Below are 23,803 nucleotides of genomic sequence, written 5' to 3' on the forward strand. Positions count from 1 at the left end.
GCACTCCGGTAGACCCTGCAGTTCTGAATCATCCTCCAGCGACCTTCAACAAGTACATTGTCAATCTCCTTTGCCACACCTCCAAGGTTGGATGACCAAGTCCAGTGATGAGCCTGTGGGTGCTGAAACCATGAACCAGCCACCCTAAGTCCACAACTTCTTGCAAAGTCAAGGAACTTAGGGCTATTCTGGTTCACAGTTCCAGCATCATGGGGCCCAACAACTGTCTCATTACCATCCCTATCAGTGTCAGCCGATGCATTGAAATTCCCCAGGACTTGAAGAATCAGTGCCCCAGGCGACAGACTATAGAGCAGCATAGAATGCCTCTTTCACAGTGAGATCACTCGTCTCAGTTGGAGCATACACAGAGACGAGGAAAATGACACCCAAGGAGAGACGAATCCTCAATCTCGTAACACTGGACAACAAAGATTTTGCTACTGGGGTGGAAACATATGTTCTAGACTAAATAGAGTACGCCAATTCTGAACCTGAAGTCAGAAATTTCTCAGCACGTCAGGATTTTGAGTTATACATATGGTCCTATTGCAGTAGGTTGCCCTGGTGGATGATTTTGAGTGTTCGTAAATTATTATTTTTGTATTTTTGGTTTCAATCATTGCAATACAACTGTTGTAGAATATTATTTCTCATAAAAAGATCTTTAGAATTCACTTTAAATTATTGAAAATGGATGAAAACTGACCGAGCTATGAATTTTTAAGTAAAATTTTCCACGTGACATTACAATCTTTAACTAACCCCAACCCTTATGAAAAACTTTGTAAAGGCAATGGATCACGACGGTAATGGCTTCCAATATCTCAGAGAGAAGTTTGGAGCAGAGAAAAACCGATGCCAAACTCAAAGCAGGCATTTTCGTTTGGCCCCAGATCTGAGAACTGATGCGTGATCCCGAGTTCAAAAATAAACCGAACCCACTCGAGTTTACAGCATGGGAAGCATTTGTGTTGGTTGTGCAGAACTTTCTTGGGAACCATAGAGCTGAACAGTATATTGAATTAGTGGACAACATGCTAAAGGCCCATCAGCGAATGAGCTGTAGGATGTCTCTTAAAATGCACTTCTTGCGTTCTCATCATGATTTTTTCCCACCTAATCTGGGTGAGGTAAACGATGAGTTTGGCGAAAGGTTCCACCAAGACATTTCGGTCATGGAAACTAGGTATCATGGCCGGTTCAACCCAAACATGATGGGTGATTATTGCTGGTTCCTACAACGGGAGACCAATTCCACACACAAGCACAAGAGCAAGTGTCTCGCACACTTATGAACACGTCTGAACAGTGCCTGCACTGACTATATTGAAAGTAAGAGTGTAACTCGAAGTGTTGTTTCTGAATCACTCACAATGGGGCAGATTTCTCGATCAAGTTTACACCCTTCCTGAGATTACAATGTTCTAATGTTTTATTAACTTCTTTTTCTGCAACTTGTTTATGTTTTTGGTTTGTATACTACACATTATACACGGAGATCAAGCATTGTTATCTAAATATGACATGAAAGTAATTATTCAGCACTGATATTAGATGTACAATGTGGCGATCTACAATAATGAAGTATCTAATATTGCATGCTATCATTAATAGATACACATATTTTGAAAACCTGACGTGCTGGCTAAATTCTGACTACAAATTTGAAATCAGTGGCCCAGATTTAGCCAAGAACACCTGCATTTTCCTTAGTAGCAGATGAATTTTTTTGTTGTTGTTGCCCAGTGAAATTCGCTCATTGACCAGTGTTACCTCAATTATCATCGGACTCAGCTTATTCGACACTGCTACAGCAACTCCTTGGACATGGTAACCATCAGAGCGAACAGACTCGTAGTCGGTGGAATTAACCCCCGTGATCTCACCATTATCGGGTCTCTGAACCGCAGAGAGTGCTGTAATACTGATGTTCAAACGCTGGAGCTCAGATGATAGCAGACAGGTGGTTATCCTCTCTTAGAGTGAAGTCATTCCAGGCACCCACTCGAAGGGACCACCTCAGGTTAACCCGAGGAGACTGGCTTCTGGTGGACAACACCTCAGCACCACCCCAACACACCACCACAACCCAACCCAGGAAGGTTACCCCATGTTTTTCCTCCTATCGTTGGGGTCCCGAAGGCTTTTCCCCAATCCCGTTATTCGATGAGCTGCCCTGCGAAGGGCAGCTGCACAGGCAGTACTCCCACGGAGTAGGTTTTCAGTTTTAGTGGCTGGTTTTGTTTGTGTGTGTTTTGTGGAATGAAGTGTTTTTACGTTGGCCAGAGTACAAATCCTGCCACCAACCTGCTATAAAAAGGTAACCCAACTGCAGATGGACGTCTGCAGACAGAGTTGGGCCCCAGATATGGATGGCCTTTGGCTCACAAGGAGCTCCTCCACCCTTTGACAGGTTTTGTTTTTAATCTTGCTGGGTCCATGTCCATACACCCTTCTCACCAGGAAACCTGGTGGGGGGGGGGGACAGTTTAGTCACCAACAACCTGATCATGAAACCGGTCAGTACAGGTTTACATGATACCTGTAGCAAGTAACAGATCTGATCTGATCTGATCCAAACAGCGGTTCCATTACATGATAATACATTCAATCATGCACATCTTACCTTAAATACGAGCAAATACAACTGTCGCTTCGCTGATGGGAATACGAAGAGATGGGAGACAGTGAAAGAGGTGAAAGGGAGAGGAGAGAGTGGAGGGGTGGGGAGGGGCATGGGGTGTTCTGGGCTTGCATTTGTTGGTGGGACTTAAAGGGAAGGAGGGGGGGGTTCGACTTGCATTTGGAAGGGGGACTAGAGGGGAAGCCGGGGGGGGGGGATAGTCCTGTCTGCCAGCATAAGTACAGGATTGAATGAAATGGGGTACATTAAAACAGCATGTTCAAACAGGATAGCAAAAGCCCTGTCACTTTGAAACAGCACATACCATTTTCAGAGATTATAACATAGGCTTTCCTTGAGGTATGCAATTCAAACTGAGGCTGCCACCCTGTTTACCTGCTCTAGATCTCTCCAAACGGGTCACACTGCCCTGAGTGCCAAAGAATGCACGAACCAGACAAACAAACACCCCCCCCAGCAGCCGGACCCGCCACCAAGTCCAAAACTACAGTCCAAACCCCAAAACCCAGCTCAGGCCAAGAGATCCTCGAGCCCAACACACCCTAGCTGCAATGCTTATAAATGTCTGGAGATGCCAGTGTTTCGTGCCTTTAACTTCAGCACACGTTTTACAACGAAGATGCGATAAGCCCCAGAATCTCTCAACCCAAGCGAAATCCCAAAATTCAAATCACGGAATCGAACCCAGCAGCAGCCCTGACCGCCTAACAAAGTGCCCGTCCACCCAACCTGCACACTCCCCGATATTCCGGCCTCAAAACACAACACAAACACCACAGCACAACATAGGTCAGGTCAGGTATGGGAGCATGTGCCAGAACAGCGCGTCGCTGCGTCCACTTTCCGCCGGTACTCCAGGGGCCTCCGTCTGGCTTTTCCCAACTCTCAGGATTGGCAGATGCCAGACCCATCCCCATCTCCTTGAGATGCTGGTCAACCTGCTGCAACCACGAGGCACGTGGTCGGCCCATTGGCTTCCTCCACTCACGAGACTCCCTCGCTGAGAGAATCTAGTGAGCAGGATCAGCGTCAGGAAAACGAGCCACATGTCCATACATCCGCAACTGACGCTCACGGACTATGCAGGTAACAAATCTCATCCAAGTCTCTCTCAGCAACCGCTCGTTGGACACAAAATCTGACCAGCGATAGCCAAGGATTCTCCAAAGAGACCTGGTACCAAAGGAATTAAGTCTCCGTCTCAGATCCTTGGTCGGAGTCCAAGTCTCGCATCCATAGAGCAAGACTGGAAGCACCAAGGACATGAACTCGGACTTTCGTCCTCCGGCACAGGTACCGGCAACGCCACACCCCATGATCCAGTGAATCCTTGACTCCCCAGGCCCGACCCAGACGTCTATTGACCTCTTACTCACAGCCAGCAGAGACATGAATATCACTGCCAAGGTAAGTGAATCTCTCCACGACCTCAACATCCTCACCACAAACAGACACAGACAGGACAGCAGCATCCAAGATGTCATTGAAAGTCTGGATCTTAGTTTTGACCCAAGAAACCCGTAATCCCAGCGGCTCCGACTCCTCATTCTGCACCTCAAGGGCCCCCAAAAGGATATCTAAAGTCTCCGCAAAGATGGCTGCATCATCTGCGAAATCAAGGTCCGAGATCTTGACATTCCCAAATGATGCACCGCAGCTTGATCTTTCCGACATCCTCCCTAAAATCCAGTCCATACAAGTGCTGAAAAGTGTGGGGGCCAGTACACACCCCTGACAAACTCCAGTAACAACTGGAAATAAGTCAGAGATGGTACCACCACACTTCACAGCACTCTCAGTACCAGAGTAGAGTTCAGACATCAGATCGATCAGTTTTGGTGGCACCCCACGAAGACCAAGAATCCTCCAGAGGGCGTCCCGATTCACTGAATCGAACGCTTTACAGAGATCAACATAGGCTGCAAGCAGCCCCTGCAAAAAACTCTCATCTGCGTTCGGTGAGGACACGAAAAGCAAGGATACGGTCAATAGTTGACCTCTTTGGTGTAAAGCCTGACTGCTCTGGACGCTGGTGCTCAAGCAGATGGTGGCGAACCCTATCAAGCATTATCTGAGCAAAGACCTTGCCCGGCACTGAGGGCAGCGTCACCCCTCGGTAGTTGTTGCAGTCTTGGCGATCACCCTTCCCTTTCCAGAGAGGGACAACAAGGCCCCTCTTCCAATCAGTTGGGATGATGCCTGTGTTCAAGGCCGAGCACAAAACTGCATGCAACGACACGAGTGCAGCATTTCCACCAGCCTTGAGAAGTTCGGCATTGATGCCACAGATCCCTGGAGCTTTACCCTGTTTCAAGCGGTTCACCGCAGCCCGTGTTGCCACAAGCGAAGGTGGACCACAATTGATTGGAGGGTCAGCAACAGGGATTGTAACACCATTGATGTCCAACTCGACAGCTGGCGGATCAGCCTGGTACAACCGCTCAAAGTAACCGGCCCAGCGGGCCTTCACTTCAGACTCCTCTGTTAAGAGCCTACCACTCTCTGCTCGAACTGTAGTGCTCCGAGGGATGGGCTTGGATGAACGCAATGCGCGAATTCCCCTGTAAGCGGGATGAGAATCACCTGTTCGCAGGTGATGCTCCACCCCCTCACAGATTCCTAGCATATAGGCCTCCTTGTCCACCCTCAGTGCACGTACAGTTTTTCGCCTCAGCTCCCTGAACAGCTCAGCTCTGCCATTCAGCCTGGCCCTGCGACTCTGGTCAATGGTATCCAGTGTCCCTTGAGAGACAACATTCTTCTTTGCCCTGCGGTGAGCTCCAAGGCATCCACCGGCAACATCAAGGACGGTGGTCTTGAAGGTAATCCATAACTCTTCAGGACCCCCCAAAGCACCCAGACACCCCAAATGTCCACTCAGCCTGTTCGCAAACTCCTCAGCTACTCTCTCATCCTTGAGCTTGGCAACATCCAGCCTCGGCTGGGATGGTACCATTCTCCAGGATTTAAGGTGCAGCTTTAGAGTTGCTACAACAAGCCTGTGGTCAGTATTGAGGAACTGAGCACTCCGGTAGACCCTGCAGTTCTGGATCATCCTCCAGCAACCGTCAACGAGGACATGGTCAATCTCCTTTGCCACACCACCAGCGTTGGAATACCAAGTCCAGCGATGAGCTTGTGGGCGCTGAAACCATGAACCAGCCACCTTAAGTCCATGACTTCTTGCAAAGTCAAGGAACTTAGTGCGATTCTGATTCATAGTTCCTGACCCATGAGGACCAACACACACCTCATAACCATCCCTATCAGTTCCAGTCGATGCATTCAAATCCCCCAAGACTAGAAGTGTATCTCGTCTGGGGCACTGATCAACCACAGACTCGAGCGTGGCGTAGAATGCATCCTTCACGGTGAGATCACTCGCCTCAGTCGGAGCATAGACAGAGACCAGGGAAATGACACCTAAGGAGTGACGAATCCTTCGTCTCAGAATATGCTCATTGACCGGTGTTACCTCAATTATCATTGGGCTCAGCTTATTGGACACAGCTACAGCAACTCCTTGAGTATGGTAACCATCAGAGTGACCAGACCAATAGTAGGTGTAACCACCCACCATTATCTCGCCGCAATCCGGTCTCCGAACCTCAGAGAGAGCTGCAATCCCGATGTCTAAACGCTTGAGCTCAGATGATAACAGAGACAGGTGATCATCCTCTATTCGGGATAGGACATTCCAGGCACCCAGCCGAAGGGACCACCTCAGGTTAACCCAAGGAGACCGCCGTCTGGTGGATGACACCTCAGCACCACTCCGACACACCCTCCCGCAATCTGACCCAGGGAGGTTACCCCGTGGTTTCCGTCCTTTCATCAAAGATTGGGGGTCCCGAAAGCTTTGCCCCAATCCCGTCATCCGGTGAGCTGCCCTGCGAAGGGAAGCTGCACAGGAGGTACTCCCACGGAGTGGGTTTTCAGATTTTTTTGCGTTTTTGCGTTTTGCGGAATGAAGGGTTTTACAGTGGCCGGAGTGCAAATCCTGCCACCAACCTCCTAATAAGAAGTGACCCCAACTGCAGGAGGACGTCCGCAGACACAGTTGGGCTCTAGATATGGATGGCCGTTGGCTCACAAGGAGCTCCTCCGCCCTTTGACAGGTTTCGTTTTTAATCCTGCTGGGTGTCCATATCCAAACACCCTCCTCACCAGAAAACCTGGTGGGGGAGACGGTTTAGTCACAGACAACCCGACCATGGAACAGGTTAGTACAGGTTTACATGGTACCTGTAGCAGGTCACAGATCTGACCTGACCTGACCGGGTTTTTTTTTTTCTTCGGTATGACGGTGATGTTGACATTTCGATTTCTAGTGCGGTTATAATATAATATAATTAGTAGGCTACCGCTCAACGATTTGAATCATAACCGCACTAGAAATCGAAGTGTCAACCATCACCGTCATACCGAAGAAAAAAAAAAACCAAAAAAAACCAGGGAGTCTGGAACACTGACGCTAAACATTACCTCGACGTGTTTCAACTTGTGAGTAACTTACAAGTAACGTGTGTCGACGTGTGTCAACGATCACGTAACGTGCCTACAACTTACGGCCAGCGTATGCGGAACATGTGGCATACGCTGGCATACCTCGAAAAATTTTCAACATGCTGAAAATTTGTCGACGTACTCGGCATATTACGACGTATGCCAGCGTGCTTCAGCATGCTCTCAACGTATACAAAACTTACCCATAACGTATTCGACGTGTGCCAGCGTATTCGGCAAATTTTTCATACGTCGCCATGCGCTGGCTAAAACGTCAAGGTGTGACAGCGGCTTGACACTTCGATGTTTAGTGCGGTTATGATTTGAATCGTCGAGCCGCAGCCTTTTAATAGGCTACGCCACGTGATCGTCGGCGATACGCTGCCGCGCGTTATGCATAAGTTAGACTATCGTTGGGCATAGGTTGTGAACGCCGACAACACGCTCAGCATTCGTTGATATAAGTGATCTATATGTTATTGAAACGTTCTGTGTACGTTACTAATACGTTATGCATACGTCCAAAACTGGAAAAAAAACATCAATAGTTAAGCGTACGCCAGCGTTTTACATACATTTTGATACCTTGCCATTTTGATACGCTGGCTAAAACGTCAAGGTGTGACAGGGCCTTCAGCTTTTTGAGGATAGAGCACAAACAACCCCCATAAGTTGGTATCCATCGGGAGGAGGAAATTTGCCCTTAATTGCCCTTCTGAGTGCAGAGAGAAAAGTGACATCATAAAGATGACATCGCCAGTACTTGGAGTGCCTTGGGAAGTGATGTCACCTCCTCCTAGCTCAGCGGCTCTATTTGTCCGAAGTGAAGTCCGGTATTGTCTGGTGTACTTGTCTGCATGTGTTTTGATTTGTGGTGCAGCTCCTCCATGAGCCTTCGACCCTATAAAAATTAATTTTTAAAAAGGTGAGTTGGATCAGAATTTGTCATTTATTCAGGATGCTGGTGATCACCCACTTACTCTTCACAAAGGACATCTTGGGATTTTTAACATTCACCAGTTAATTCTCGTCGACGGAACACCCGGCTGAACGTCCATCCGAGGGAATGTCCATCCATGACGCAAGCAGGGCATTCCGATTCAGCATCCTGCCTGAAAATAACCAATCTGACAGTTTATAATGGGGTTGGGAATCAAACCCGTCTTGGAGAGATCAAAGCCAGGTGCACCACCTGTGCATCATCCTGTCAGTCTCCATGTGTGCACAGCCATAATATTTTATCAATGAAAACCTACCCAACTCAATACATTATTTTTGGCAATGTTGGCCATCTTGGAATGTATCATTGCTCTGAAGTATCCCTCATGTACAACTTTACATCTATTGTGTACATCAGAGCTCAAAAAAATTATAAGCTCCATTAAGTAGCATTATATCATATACAGTATGTGATTGTTTTGCCTACTTTTTCAGGTTTCACCATCAGGAAGTGTCTGTATAATGAGCTAGACAAACACACACACACATTCCTCACTGCACTCCTTATTCATGCTGCTCAGGTCTCGTGCTCGTCTTAGCATCAGGCCTGTGCGTCGCCTGGTTCAGCTTCCGGCGCCGTGGGCCTCGTTCCTTGACCTTCGACAACCCCGTGTACCGCACGGGTCGGGCTGGCGATGGGAATGAAGAGGGCCGCAGTCGAGGAGAGGCCGCATTAGAGCTGGAGCTGGAAGAATTGGAGCCACGAGTTCTTATAGGACATCTGTATCCCCCAGTAAGGACTATCATAAAGGAACAAGGTCGGAGATCAGCTTGGAGAGATGTTAAATCGAGCTTTGCCTACATCTGGGACTTGTGCTAGGAACATCTTTTGGTTTTTTTTGTTCTGTCGACAATTGTGGCTTGCTTTACAGTAAGGGCTTATAAAGGGTGCAGTGAATGTTCGTTCATGAATGTTAATACGCTTGGACTTCAGCTCAGGGACATTAAACAAACCCAAGCAGGTCCAAAGGCTTACAATGAAAAAAGTTACATTCTCATTTTACATTTGATCTCTTCATATTGATTTACATAATAAACGCTGCCCTCTCAATTCCACAGATAGCACCTGTGAGAACCGAAGAAGAAATCTTCTGATCATCGAACTACAGTAAAGGGCTAAATTTTAATAATACACTTTTATACATCTCTATTTATGTATTTATTTGTCTATCTCGTTTTAAGTAATAAGTGTCACCACTCACAAGGCATCACTCCCCTGATCGGACGTGCTGTGGTTGGTCGGCCGAGATTGTTGGATTCACAGATTTACAAACCATCCTCACATCTGAAGGCCATATGGCATCGAATGAATACTCAGCCATTGTGGCAAACTGAATGGAATAGGTAATGCTGCTTTTGTATCTGAAATTGGTTAAACTAGTGCAGGATATGAAGTTTATACTGAAGTAATTCCCAGACTATTAGTGCATACACCTTCCATTATCAGTCCAATTACTGATTTAAATCGCCTTCAGTATTTGTGATGTGTGTGTGTGTGTGTGTGTATGGTAAGTCGGGGCCTCTGGCTTCAACATCTGTGATGTGTGGGAATGGTAAGTCGAGGCCTCTGGCTTCAGTAGTTGTAATGTGTGGGAATGATAATATCAAGGCCTCTAGGTTTGGTATCTTTGGTGTGTGGTAATGGTAAGTCAGGGCGTCTGGGTTCAACATCTGTGATGCTTGGGAATGGTAAGTCGGGGTTTCTGGGTTCAGTATCTGTATGTAGGAATGGTAAGTTGAGGATTCTTGGTTTAGTATGTGGTGTGTGGGAATGATAATATCGAGGTCTCTGCGTTCAGTATCTGTAATGTGTGGGAACGGTAAGTTAAGGCCTCCCTACAGCTATCATTCTCCTTCGAGCTGCAATTGTGATGAACGATTCAAATGTTGCAGCATTATGTGTTCAGGTTCTCTAGTTGTGTACAAGTTGCGACTATCTCAGGCAACTTTTTTTTTAATGATCTTGTGCCATCAACAACCGTTTGAAAATTATTTTGACTTGTATACTAGCATCGGCTCTTATGACCACGGGTCTCACATTGACATATGTGGTGGATGTTTGATGGGTCGTGTTTGTTCATCTTTCCAGCAAAGAGCAGGTAGTATAATGTCAGACCATCTGCAGCCCAGCCTTAATGAACCTGACGATCCATAACCCAGTGCCAATTGCTGTCTATGGTCTTATAGAAGACTCAGGGAGCAGTGAAATACCTCTCCTTTTTTCATCATTACAGAGGTGTAAAGCATTACTGGCTGTTTTCCCTAATGCTGGCACAAGATGCAATTAATGAAGAATTTCCGGTGGATTATAATCCGAGTCAATGCAAGGTCTGCAGGTCAATTCCTTTGTAAGACAATCCTTGTGTGATCCGTTCATTAACTGATCATTTTTATTCGCTCCAATCCATGGATTATACATGCCGCCACTGTTTTCCTTCCTGCACTCACCTCTATTGCTGTAGATATATTCTGTGGTGGCAACAATGCAACCATTTTGTGATTGACAGTTTCTGCTGCTGTATTTTTCCTCATTTCACTTGATTTGATATGAATGCTTAGTTTTCCAATCGAAAAGACAACTTATCCCATCACCTTTCATACGTCAGACACGTCACACTTCATACATCGTACGCGTCACCCTTCATGCATCACATGCATCACCCTTCACACATCATACCCATTATCCTGGACACAGTTTGGTTTTTAATGACAGGTTTTTATTTGTGAGTTTGACGCTCGAACGTTTACACGTAATTATTTATAAGTAGTGTCGTGTATTTTTGACATGCAGTGTTTGAGGGACTAGTTATGAAGCAAATTTCCTGAACTTGAATGTTAAAGTTGAAATTGCATGTGTGGAGTTCATTTTCTGTGAAAATGGACTTTTTGTTTCTAGTTTTAGGGCCTACGTCGTCACATTCCTGTGGTGCTAATTCCAACGTTTTACTTGCTATGGAGTTTTTGTTTTTTTTGTAAACTTTGAATAAAGTGCAGATTATGTTATTGTGTTAGTTCCTTCATTTTTTTCCTACACAACATCAGGTGCTCGACGGACGTGAAGAAATTTAATATATTTACCTTCGCCACCGAATGTCGACGCAGGTTATGTTTTCACCCCTATCCGTTTGTCTGTGAGCAGGATATCTCAAAAACGCTATGGATGGATTGGAACGAAGCTTGATGGAGAGGTTGCGCGTGTGACAAGAACAAGGCGATTCGATTTTGGTTCAGGTCCGGATCCAGATCCTGCCCATCAGGATACAAAACGGAAACTGTTCAGCCTGGTGGAGGTACACGCTATAAAATGAGGAGAGTCGGGGAGCCAGAATCTTCAAATATGAGAAGGTCATTGACTACCTTAACTGGGGCAGTTTCTGTACTGTGTGCAGGTCTAAAACCAGACTGAAACACCTCCTAAAGTTGGTTGGAATCCAGATGAGACTGCAACTAAGAGGCAGTCTCACGATTAAAATCGTCACGGTAAAAAACTGCCAAACCTCAACATTGTCAGAATCCACGAGACCTTCGATGGTGACCCTGGATAGCATTGATCACCAGGAATGGTTTAAAATAAAGTCCATAATCAAGTCCCAAATGCAAATTAATTTGTTTAGACCAAAGGGAAGGGATACAGTTATTGTGTTGTAACAATGTATAATTACGACTTGAACCTCTGTGTATATATCTGGAGCGCCGCAATAGATCTAAATTGCGTATAGCATTGAGATCGGGGAGTGTGATACACACACAGCAATTAAAATGCATAAGTTCGGAATGAGAGTACCTTATGAAAGTAATTTTAAAGTTGGTCGAGGAGGAGTTGCAAAGTAGCCAAGCCAAGACCACAATGAAAGCGTAGCTCCAAGGACGGTAGAGGCGAAAATGTAGAGCAGCAGAGCCGGGAGGAATCTCCACTCGCCAAATGGCAAGTCGAACCAGCCAGGAACTTATGTCGACTGCTCAGCAAACTCGTTGTGGGTCCAGCAACAAGTACTAAACCGCAACGGGCCAGGGAGCTGGGTCGTAAAATCCGTCAATTGACCATCAACGCCAAGTGAGGGCGTGGCAGGAACCAGCAAGAGATATCTGAAAAATTGCCACGTTGTTCATTATACCAAATGCAGCACCAACAGACCATCAGTTGCAAATACAACAGCAGCTCGTGGGTGGGGTTCAAAAAGCAGAGACTGGCCAAAACAGCAACATTGAACCAAGACGCCACCAAGATGGCCTCCAGATGTAAGAAGACGACCGTCTCATGCTGCAGTAGGGAGGTAACCGTCTCACATTACGAGAGAAAAGTCAAGATCAACAGGTAGACAACAATCCACAGCGAAAAGTAACTGCAGTGAATTAAATAACCTTTTCATGAAGAAAGTCGTTAACAGATTCAGAGCTGGGAGAAGCGGCAGCTAAACTCATGCCAGAGTTCCCTCCCAAGACAGCTGTTCACTTCACCACCATCCTCTCAAAATCTATGTTTTTAGTCAACAGAACTCGTACCCCGACAGCTAGGGTAACTTTCCTGGCTAGATTAGTGTTGAACACTCTGATTGATATACTGGCCTTCTTTTATTTCTAGTTTACGGGATTTCAGGTCTCTGTAGAAATCTGCATCAATGACAACAAGATCCGAGAAGAAAGAAGTTAGCTTGGCGAGATTGTGTTGTCCACTTGTTTGCGCAGATATGAATGCAGTCACACTTTTCACCAATTTCACATTTCTGCAGAGTATCCTTGTCTTTGTCACCTTACGAGTCAAACTTTTTCCATGTCTTGAATCGATTTAGGGTCTCTGCAAATGTGCCGTCTTTCTGTCGCATTATTTGAGTCAGCTCAGCAATATGGAACAAATCTTCCCAGAAATTGAAGCCAACATTGAGAGCCCAGAGATTGAATCCAATGTTGAGATTGAATCCAACGTTGAGATCCCAGAGATTGAATCCAACGTTGAGATCCCAGAGATTGAAGCCAACGTTGAGATCCCAGAGATTGAATCCAACGTTGAGATCCCAGAGATTGAAGCCAACGTTGAGAGCACAAAGATTGAAGCCAACGTTGAGAGCCCAAAGATTGAAGCCAATGTTGAGATTGAAGCCAACATTGAGAGCCCAAAGATTGAAGCCAATGTTGAGATTGAAGCCAACGTTGAGAGCCCAAATATTTTGAAGCCAATGTTGAGATTGAAGCGACAGCTGAGAGCTGGTGAAAGTCAACGATAGCAATATCACTCACATTACCAAAGGGAGGGAAATCGCAGTATTTCTTTATCTGCCTTAATCTTCTGTGTAAATATGTTAACAGCTTCTGGCCAACCATGAAAATTTCATCAATTATAATTTTCTGCAAGCCACTCAGCTTTGAACGTATGGAGTTGATTTTTTTTCATCACCGAGTGGCTGGTACGGTAATTTTGAATCAACACAGATTGAAAACGTGCTGTGGATAATGGAGGCGTTTATGGTAAATGCAACAACACCTGCTGGAGCTGTCAGTATAACAGATATATCATCATGATTTGGTAAGATATGAGCCAGAAGTCTGGAAGCTTCATACTGAATTGTTTTTATTAAATGACTCTTTCCTGTTCCTGGACCACCGGTGACAAAGAAATGAAAAGGTTTCAGCTCATTCCCATTATGTTTATTGAGACACCATTGACGAGCTGCTTCTCATTCAAGCATCGAAGCAAGTTTTCAACCTCATCTCTTGACAATAGATTGTCAGATTTTGATGCTGTTTGATTTATTTTCCTCATTTCATAAGTCTGGTATCACTATCCTCATGTGGATCTGCATTTTTCTCTTTATGGTTTTCCAAACAGTTTAACCGTCCAACCTCGGTCTCTGGACATATTTGGGCCCACGCATCGTCCAAAGGAACACATTTCTGAAACATTTCTTCTGCTTTGTCTATTCAATCGGCAAAGTTCAAACTTCGTTTTATTTCTCTCCGTTATCTATTTCACTGGTTCAAGTTCGTTTTTCCCACATTTCACAGCTCCAATTTGATAGAAATTTTGAAATGTTTCAAATTGGTCACCCTTTAAATGAGTCTGTGATCAATGTGACAGGAACGGCTGCAACAAGCTTTGATAGTACTTCTCTGTATCTTTTGTTGGTGAGAATCTTGGGTGTCTGTTTCTGTACATGTCCTAATCTATTTTGCAATTCGTAAGTTGGACTTTTTGGTTTACATCCATCACATCGGATACCTCAGATTTTGAGAGGACTCTAAATTTTGAACAGAAAGCCTCAAGGCACATTTTGTCAAATTGCTCTTGATCTTGTCTGTTTTGATAATGATCGGGAAGACTCGTCATCCATATGTGGTCAACATCCAAATCTTTGCCTTTGCTTGTTTGAAAAAAAAATCTTGATTCATCCCAACATGTTCAAAGAAAGCATTGGCATTGTTAAAAGTGTTCCTCAGTGTCTTTAAGAGCATTCCAAATTTTCATCAACACTTTGTCATATCAACACTTCCTCTTTCATCATACGATTCCATTGTTCCTCAGGCTTCACATGTGATTCATCAGTGGTTTGACTTTCCATGTCCTCATGTCTGGAAATAAAAGCATTGTTTGATGGTGGACGTGGGAAATGAAACCTACAAGATTTAAAGTGCTGAGAACTATGCTTTCGAACAGCGCTGACAATTTCATGCAACTCTTCGTCATCAGATAACGGCATCTCACAGCTGATTCACTGGTCAACAAAAGATACAACTTCTTCATCTGACTGTCGAATGTAGGTACATGCTCAACCAAAAAGAAACTGTCATGTAAATGGTAAATAAATTTGCCATAACTTGGGAAGCACCTGTCCGATTAATATCAAACCTTGAAAAGGCACATACTCAGGTCCCCAATAATATAACTGGCAAGTTTCAATTAGATCGGACCAGTGGTTGTCGAGAAACAGCGGTCACAGACACACACACACACACACACACACACACACACACACACACACACACACACACACACACACACACACACACACACACACACACACACACACACACACACACACACACACACACACACACACACACACACAAACATACACACACACTGCTGGAATTATAGATAGATATATGTCTGTGCTGGAGATCTCCTTTTCTGCTACTCTTGAAAAACAGCATCATCTCCCTGATAACATCTTCACTTCCACTCCCTCCAAAGGGGATACCATCGAGTTATCGGGACAAACATTCCCTTGGTAAACATAACGTGTCGGTCATTCTGGAAAAGCCTTTGTATCACTTTGGAAATTGGGTGATGGGTTGGGCTAGAATCGAGTCATCAGCAGAGTTAGCATCTATATCTCTTTTAGTCGAGTGAGGGGATATCAAAGTGATCTCATACCTGAAACAAGATATCAACTTTTTTTTTCTGTCTCCAGAAAGACTACCTCACTAAACCTATTTTGTCAACAAATTTCGGGAGAAAGTAAGTGTGTTAAGCTTCTCGGTTTCACTATCTTGTCAGGTCAGGTCAGATCTGTGACTTGCTACAGGTACCATGCAAACCTGCAATAACCCGTTTCATGTTCAGGTTGTTGGCGACTAAACCATCTGCCCCACCAGGTTTCCTGGTGAGGAGGGTGTATGGATATGGACACCCAGTAGGACAAAAAACAATACCTGTCAGAGGGCTGAGGAGCTCCTTGTGAGCCAAAGGCGATCCAAATCTGGTGCCCAACTGCATCTGCAGATGTCCTTCTGCAGTGGGTAACCTTTCCTACGAGGATGGTGGCACGATTTGCACTCTGGCCACCATAAAACACTCCACTCCGCAAAACACACTAGAAATGCAAAGAAAACTGAAAACCCATTCACAGGCAGCTCACTGGATGACAGGATTGGGGCAAAGTATGTCTATCCTTGTATCTTGTAGATGCTTCTGTAAGTGAGGAATAAATACTTTGTCATTGTACTCATTGAACGTAGAAATTCCATTAGTTGGAAGGCAGTGAACAATTACAGCTCCATCCAGTACTTCAGTCAAATATTCCTGGTGGATCCATTTCATAAGATGGCTCAAAAATTTCAGTAAGTCTGATTTACTGCCCGTTAGATGAAGCTTTCCAAAATCTGATAGTGAGGGTGGGAATGACCATCTCATGGGCAAAAAACTCTTCCAAATCAGATCCCCTGTTTTGCATAGCAATGTATAGCTGACCAAACAGAGCTACATTGTTTTGCAACACCTTCATTTTCTTCCCTTGCTTTGACACTTCATTTTTCTGAACAAAGCCAATGAATTCTTCTTGATAGTATCACTAATAGAATGGGTACAGTCCTCAAGAACATGTCACATCGTTCTGGTACTGCTTTCTGCAAATTTCCTTGAGCACATACAGAGAGGTCATCACCGATTCATCTGTACAGGTGCGGTTGTCCAGTGAAACAAGTTCTGGGAGATCATCCAAAAAAAAAATTACATTTCGAGACTAATTTTGGACTGGCTATGCCTGTTATGTCTCTCCAGACCGTGCATTCGTGTCTGATTGTCAGCCATCTTGGATTTCCATGTGTCACGTGACTTCCGTAAGGCGTTGAAGGTGGTACCCACCCTGAAATCAATCTATAGGTTCTATAGAAACATCATGCCAAATTTGGTGTTTTTATCCGACAAGTAACGGTAATTTCTAAATACTAGTGCGTGCCCGTACGTGCGTGGCCGTACGTGCAAAAAAAACAAAAAAAACTTTCAAACCGCATGCCAGAAACAACCACACAGTCCATTCCTTCGCTCTCGGTTCCCATACGTGCAACAACAAAAAAAAAAACTTTCAAGCCGTGTGCCAGAAACAACAACCACACAGGCCGTTCCTTCGCTCTCGCGTGCCCGTACGTGCATGGCCGTACATGCAAAAAAAAAAAAAAAAAATAACTTTCCAACCGCGTGCCAGAAACAACAACCACACAGGCCGTTCCTTCGCTCTCGCGTGGCCGTACGTGCAAAAAAAACAAAAAACAAAAAAACTTTCAAACAACCACAGTCCGTTCCTTTGCTCTCGTAAACGATGACTGGATTGGAGCATTGTGTTTATCTATAAAGGCGCATAAGAAATCGAGAAATTATTAGAATACAGTAAGTCATCACTATCCGGAAGTCCGTATGTTGTAACCCGTAATGGGGAATGTGCTCTAACTTGGCTATAACTTGGGAACCACTTGTCCGATTAATTTCAAACCTTTTGAAAGGCAAACAAACAGATTGCTGGAATTATAGATAGATAGAAGATAGATACTGTGGGTGCAAAACGCCAAGCAACGTGTCCTGTCATTGGTAACTAAATGGCGCCCTTTCCCCATCGGCCACGCCTACGCAACGTGTCCTGTCATTGGTTTGGTAAATAAATGGCCATAACTTAGGAACCACTTGTCCGATTAATATCAAACCTTGAAAAGGCACATACTTAGGTCCCCAGCAATATACCTGGCAAGTTTCAATTAGATCGGACCAGTGGTTGTCGAGAAACAGCGGTCACACACACACACACACACACACACACACACACACACACACACACACACACACACACACACACACACACACACACACACACACACACACACACACACACACACACACACACACACACACACAGCTGGAATTATAGATAGATGACATGAAGTCACTTGACTATTTGTTCTTGAGTTTTTCACATAGTAGTAACTTCTCTCAGATGCACAAAACGGAATGCAAGCATGTAATTTATTAACATGCTCGAGCAACAGCTCAACACAAGCTCAATAGTGAGTGAGAAAAACAAAACAAAAAAAAAAACAGGCTCACAAGCATATTTAAAGTGAACACTCGGGCAATTTTTTGCAACTTCTTTTTTCACGGCATTCCCATGTCGCAAAATATCACTCTTTTTGCCTGAGGATGCAGTGGGAGGGAGTTGTAAGCGCAACTGTTTTGCAACTTTTCCATGATAAGCCCAACTTCCGGCGTTAATCAGACTTGAGTGGCTAAATCTGCGAAATGCTCAGCCATGTGGCGTCGTGCCTGCGTGAAGTGGTGATAAAAACAACATTTTGATCGAGTATCACCAATGCATTGAATGAACTGACTTCCTGTCATGTGTTGCTGTGGTGTTCTTGTACCTTACCTCCTTTTACTTAAATATCGAATTTAATCTCTATTATAAGGATGTCAGCTTTACTTGCCAATTATGTCCAAGGAAGCTACTTCTTCTATTGCAAAAGTATGAGCCTATGCAGCAGAATTTCCAACTGAATTCATAGGGTTCTGCAGTCAAGTGCCACAAACGACGGTCCACTGTTCTGAAACATCGCGACAGTACAAAACACACGAGCGCCAAGGATGCTGAAAAAAAATGAACGACAGGCATTGCTGCAAGCTGAGAAAGTGAGCAAGGGACAATAATTTGTTGATCGGGTAGTTACGAGCTTTCTCTCAGTAGATATAGCTCTCTACAAACCCAATCATCTGGAGGTGAAGTCCCTATTCCAATTCATGGGCTACAATTCGGTATCCTGTTGCCGATCGCGAGTGGCATCAAATGGCAAAGAAAGAAACATTGCGGATCCAGAACTTGCTCAAGGGGAAGAACATATTTTTGGTCATCGATGAAGCAGAGGTGGCAGGGGAAAAGTACATTCACACTCTCATGGGCAAATGTCAAATCACCAGAATAGACTTTCCTCCTGCACTGCAAGCAGCTTCCAGCCTCAGTCAACTCACAGACAGTAATACATGCAGTGGATGATGCCATGAGAACGCAAGTCTGATCGTTCGAATTTTGTTCCACTCTTGAGCGATGCTGCGTGCTACATGACTGCTGCTGGATGCCTCCTCAAGCAAATCTACCCACAACTATTCCACGTCACATGTACTGCCCATCTACTTCATAACCGTGCCAAAAAGGTTTGAGCCCACTTCTCTGACATCGATAATCTGATCGCCAGGGTTAAGAGTGCTGTTGTCAAGAACAAAGACCGTAAGGAGGAGGTTGCTGCAGTTGGATACCCATCATAACACGCTGTGCAAGCTGGTTAAATGCGGCTTTCTACTATGCTGACAATTTGCCAGAAGTCAAGAGAATCATTGGGGAATATCAAGGTGATGGCTTGCTCGTTACTAGAGCGAAGGAAGCTTTAGCATCAGAACACCTGGCGAAGGACTTGCTTAGTATCGATCGTGGCTGCAAGTGCCTGATTGAGCTGGTTACTAAATGTGAAAGTTCAACGTATACCATCTCTGATGCTTTCAACGATCTGAAATCGCTCAGCTTCGACAGTGATCCATGTCGGATAGCATCTTATTTGGAGATGCGTTTGGAGCAGAACAAGGACATAAGCAGATCATGGATCTGGCACGCAATGGCATTCCACCAAGTTTGTACGCAAAGTTGCGAAAGTGTCAAGTTACTTCGATGAGCGTTGAACGCTCTTTTTCGATGTTAAAGAAACAACTAGCGAAGGACCGCAACTTCTCGCCCGAAAACGTTGAGAAATATCTTTCTTTGTCTTACAATCACAGCAGTGAACTGTGAATTTGGGCGATTTGATTTAATGCTCACTTGAAAAACCTTGTAAAATGTCGTATCATTGCTGAATTCATGAAAATGTTGCATCATTGCCTACTTGCTCGCTTTGAGAATTAAAAAAAGTAATGACTAACTGAAAATTGGTCGTTGCAGTAGCCTTTGGGCATGGATTTTAAGTTACTTTTTAGCACAACTTTTGGTAAAAAAAAAAAAAAAACTAAATGCAACTTTTCACGTTTTTTCCCCCAGTGAAAACACCTGATGCAGTTAAAAGATAGGTAATACCTGCAAGTCAGGGCATAGTCTCTTTAGTTCTTCAGCATCTCAAAAGTATTCACAGCAGTTTATGTGACATTAAATGTCAGAGGAAATGCAAAAAAAGCTTTGATTGAGTCTTTCCGTTTCACAGATGAAGCCCCACTTATTGGGCATCCGAAGTACTATCATATACCATAGTACAATACTTATTGCTTGCAGTTTATCATTATTTAAGTTGTACAGAAATTTTAGATAAAGGAGCATGGTCATCATCGATCATAATGAAAATGATTTGTCCGGAGTGAGCATAAAAATGGAGTATTCCCATTAAATGATTGTGTGTTCGATTAACATGAAATACAATGCGATGTTTTTAGTTGAACCGCATACCGGACAGCCAGACACTCATTCATCATGCACATCACCTGCCATGACAAATCGCTACTAAAGCAAATATCCTTTCGGACAAATTTTGAGCACGTTTTGACTCTGTGTCTGGGTGGTGCGGACACATTTAAAATCGTGTAAAGGTAGACGGGGCATCAGCAAATGTGTCATTCCCGAAAACGGGCCTCGTCCTGCACGAGCAATGATGATTTATGGTCTTTAAAACGGATTTGTCGTAAACGCAGGTGAATCAGCTATAGACTTGGAACCCACTACAGATCCTATGCTCCACACAATAAGTGTGTCCGGTGTCCACGTGGAGCTGCACATGCAAAGAATATCGTCCAAACTAATGTGATAGCCAAACACCTCCGTGGCCTGTGATCTTGCTGGACCTTTCTCCAACGGAACGCCTCCTGGATCTCCTGAATAAAGTAATTCTAAATCAGCAGAACCTGCCAGATGATTTCTAGCAGGTGCTTCAAATGGCAAGTGATGCTAAATCAAACCCATCAGAACTCGTGCAGTACACTGAGAACATCAATGTTTGGCCTGTATCGACGCCAAGTATGGAGCTCCATGGCATTACGTACAGTAGCACTGCATTTAGTAGTCTCCACTGCAGTCATACATGTGTCGTGACAGGAAAACAACTTCTGATGGTTACAAACAAGCCCTGAGCTGACCAACTGCTCCTCGTGCTCCTCTATACATTCAATGAGTACAGGTTTTGGCATCATCATATGGATTTTGAAATTGCACAAATGTTTGGACATCTTGCTCCTGACAAAATTGTGAGACCTGTACGACAATGAAAAAGGGCAACCACCTCGGTTTTGGAAATGGGGCAGAGGCACAACATGGTTGCAGTAACCAAAGGTAGCCATGAAGACAAGACAGGTAACCAAGCTACTTGCTAAATTCCTGAACCATTGCTCGTTTTAAAATAAAAGCATGACTTTAGATGTTATTGTGCTTGCATCCTTTACGGATATGGATCCAGAGAAGTACAAACTGTTCTTCAATAGCATGTTATTCACAATAATTTTGTCTGGCCACATGCATTGCAGATATTACTGGATGGTGGGTTGACAGGATGGCCTAGTGGTACGCACAATCGCCGCTAAGCTGTCAAGCCTGGATTTGAACCCTGGCCCAGCTATAATCTGTCATCCCGGTGTTTTGATTCATCATGCAGGGCGATTCATCAATGTGCTTTATTTGAGCGTCCGTCCCTCAAATGGACGGACGCTAAACGAGTGTCTCGTCTGCCAACATTCGTTGGTGGACTTCAAAGATCCCACGGTGTCCTTCACAAAGAGTAGACAAGCAATTGCGGCACCATGGCCAAATTTCAAATTCCTGCCCTAACCAGCAGAGGGCATTGCATGCATCAGCGACACTGTTGCACCCTCAGGCAATGATGCTGCACACGAATGAAGGAAGAAGAACAATGGATGGGTGACACAGGACCCATTCCTCAATCATGGGCCAGACACAGTACATGCTCCTCAATCATGGGCCAGACAGTACATGCTCCTCTATCATGGGCCAGACACAGTACATGCTCCTCTATCATGGGCCAGACAGTACATGCTCCTCAATCATGGGCCAGACAGTACATGCTCCTCAATCATGGGCCAGACAGTACATGCTCCTCAATCATGGGCCAGACAGTACATGCTCCTCAATCATGGGCCAGACAGTACATGCTCCTCTATCATGGGCCAGACACAGTACATGCTCCTCTATCATGGGCCAGACACAGTACATGCTCCTCTATCATGGGCCAGACACAGTACATGCTCCTCTATCATGGGCCAGACACAGTACATGCTCCTCTATCATGGGCCAGACACAGTACATGCTCCTCAATCATGGGCCAGACACAGTACATGCTCCTCTATCATGGGCCAGACACAGTACATGCTCCTCAATCATGGGCCAGACACAGTACATGCTCCTCTATCATGGGCCAGACACAGTACATGCTCCTCTATCATGGGCCAGACACAGTACATGCTCCTCTATCATGGGCCAGACACAGTACATGCTCCTCTATCATGGGCCAGACAGTACATGCTCCTCAATCATGGGCCAGACAGTACATGCTCCTCTATCATGGGCCAGACACAGTACATGCTCCTCTATCATGGGCCAGACACAGTACATGCTCCTCTATCATGGGCCAGACACAGTACATGCTCCTCTATCATGGGCCAGACAGTACATGCTCCTCAATCATGGGCCAGACACAGTACATGCTCCTCTATCATGGGCCAGACACAGTACATGCTCCTCTATCATGGGCCAGACAGTACATGCTCCTCAATCATGGGCCAGACACAGTACATGCTCCTCTATCATGGGCCAGACACAGTACATGCTCCTCAATCATGGGCCAGACACAGTACATGCTCCTCAATCATGGGCCAGACACAGTACATGCTCCTCTATCATGGGCCAGACACAGTACATGCTCCTCAATCATGGGCCAGACACAGTACATGCTCCTCTATCATGGGCCAGACACAGTACATGCTCCTCTATCATGGGCCAGACACAGTACATGCTCCTCTATCATGGGCCAGACAGTACATGCTCCTCTATCATGGGCCAGATACAGTACATGCTCCTCTATCATGGGCCAGACACAGTACATGCTCCTCTATCATGGGCCAGACACAGTACATGCTCCTCTATCATGGGCCAGACACAGTACATGCTCCTCTATCATGGGCCAGACACAGTACATGCTCCTCTATCATGGGCCAATCAACTCGACCAGGAAAGAATGAATTGAGAAAGGAGAAAAAAAAGGAATAAAAGAGGGCTGCATTAAAATAGAGATGACTCATTGAATCACAAAGGCTACAGCTGAGGAACAGAGGAGGGCACTGCATCAGTGACATAGCCACGTCCTCAGCCAGTGATGCTACCCCGCAGCCTTGTGCTGCATACAAACGACGAAGACTGGATGGTATAAAGCAAGAAAATAACAGGATTTAGAAGAAAGAATGAGGATGTCACAACAATAAATGGATTTCATTTGTAAATGAACGATGTAAAGAGTGAATTTACGATGTCGGTATGCACCTTCACACATTCACAAACACCAAGTGTAATACACATTTGTAAAGGTCGCCAAAACAATTCCATTCGCATTTGGCTGAATGAGCAGACAAAGTGGAATTAACAGGAAGGAAAGCTTAAGATCTTTGGGTCATGGGTTTGAGCCCCTGTCGTGCTCTTGAAAGAACGCCAGGTGGATTACTTAGCCTGTCATCCTTCCGAGGTCAGCAAAATGAGTACGAGGTTAGTGGTAACAGGGGGGACTGCATCAGCGGCACAGCCACGCTCCCAGCAATGATGCAACCAGCAGCCGCAGGCTGCAAACGAAATGATTATGAACAGGAAGGAAACTCCAACTATCCTCAGAAATAAGAGATCATACCAGTGCATGACATGCAGTGTGCTC

General features: G+C 45.0%; 1 protein-coding gene and 1 long non-coding RNA gene across 6 annotated transcripts in view; one reads left to right on the plus strand and one right to left on the minus strand.

The window, feature by feature from the left end:
• Positions 1-11,155, plus strand: part of LOC147021368 (low-density lipoprotein receptor-like) — a 126,234-nt gene extending 115,079 nt beyond the window's left edge. For all 4 annotated transcript variants that reach the window (XM_085891248.1, XM_085891247.1, XM_085891245.1 and 1 more), the window contains 2 exons: positions 8,674-8,885; positions 9,212-11,155. In XM_085891248.1, coding sequence (XP_085747374.1) covers positions 8,674-8,885; positions 9,212-9,247 — 248 coding nt within the window. In that variant the 3' untranslated portion in view covers positions 9,248-11,155. The remainder of the gene's footprint in view (positions 1-8,673; positions 8,886-9,211) is intronic.
• LOC147021369 (uncharacterized) overlaps positions 1-16,892 on the minus strand; it is a 31,122-nt gene extending 14,230 nt beyond the window's left edge. The window contains exons 1-2 of one of the 2 annotated variants that reach the window (XR_015060773.1): positions 11,937-16,892; positions 2,311-2,471 (exon numbers count right to left, since the gene is read on the minus strand). This is a non-coding gene — a long non-coding RNA (uncharacterized LOC147021369). The remainder of the gene's footprint in view (positions 1-2,310; positions 2,472-11,936) is intronic. The other variant, XR_015060774.1, reaches the window with a different exon arrangement.
• Positions 16,893-23,803: the final 6,911 nt, after the last annotated feature.

This window comes from Eptatretus burgeri, chromosome 8, assembly GCF_056783735.1.
Source record: "Eptatretus burgeri isolate ZD-2024b chromosome 8, Ebu_testis_v1, whole genome shotgun sequence".
NCBI lineage: Eukaryota > Metazoa > Chordata > Myxini > Myxiniformes > Myxinidae > Eptatretus > Eptatretus burgeri.